At 44.9% G+C, this 822-nt stretch overlaps 1 protein-coding gene across 1 annotated transcript in view; it reads right to left on the reverse strand.

Annotated features, from left to right (window-relative positions):
• LOC106873882 (intraflagellar transport protein 172 homolog) overlaps nucleotides 1-822 on the reverse strand; it is a 94,584-nt gene that overhangs the window by 82,486 nt on the left and 11,276 nt on the right. The window contains exon 9 of the mRNA XM_052977743.1: nucleotides 401-500. Coding sequence (XP_052833703.1) covers nucleotides 401-500 — 100 coding nt within the window. The remainder of the gene's footprint in view (nucleotides 1-400; nucleotides 501-822) is intronic.

Raw genomic sequence — 822 nt, forward strand, 5'->3', positions numbered from 1 at the left:
GATTGGGTGACACGCTGTGTTCTTTATTTACTTCAAGCACAGTTTTATAAACTTAATACACAACACTCTCCCTCTTTCTCTCTCCCTCTTTCTCTCTCCCTCTTCACCTTACCCTCTCTTTCTCTCTCCGCCTTTCCTTTCAACTAACCATGTGGAAGTGTTACGGACGGGCTAAGTAACGGAGTGACAAGCGGAATTATTATAAGATGAAGCAGAACCAAGCACCTCACTGCTTTTAAAAAGCAAAGGGACATTCCGGTAGCGTAGTTCCAGATACAATACTTCAGATTTTGAAGAGAAAAGCGTAAACAGGATGGTCACAGCTGGAGAGCCTTTGATCCTGTGCCTATCTTCGTCATCAACATTATCAGCAACGGTGGAAGCGGCGGCAGTAGTAGACTCACCTGATTAAGGCCAACGTGAACAATCTCGAATTTCTTCTTGTAGTTGATCTTCTTCAGGGTACTGTTGAACACCTCCACACTGCCGCATAGGGTACCCTGTAGGAGAGAGAAGAAATAGGGGTGGGTAAAACTAGAAAGAGAGAGAGAGAGGGAGAGAGTGAGAGAGAGAGAGGGAGAGAGTGAAAGAGAGCATACAGTGACTGGGAACATCACTAAACAGGGTAATAGCAATGGAAAAGGTGTTGATGGTAGTGGTGGTGGTGGTGATGATGATGATGATGATGATGATGGTGACAGTGGTGGTGATGATGATGATGATGGTGATAATGACAACGATGATGATGATGATGGTGACGATGATGATGATGATAATGTTGATGACGACGACGACGATGATGATGATGAGGGTAGCGGTGGT

This window comes from Octopus bimaculoides, chromosome 28 (assembly GCF_001194135.2).
Source record: "Octopus bimaculoides isolate UCB-OBI-ISO-001 chromosome 28, ASM119413v2, whole genome shotgun sequence".
NCBI classification, from domain to species: Eukaryota; Metazoa; Mollusca; class Cephalopoda; order Octopoda; family Octopodidae; genus Octopus; species Octopus bimaculoides.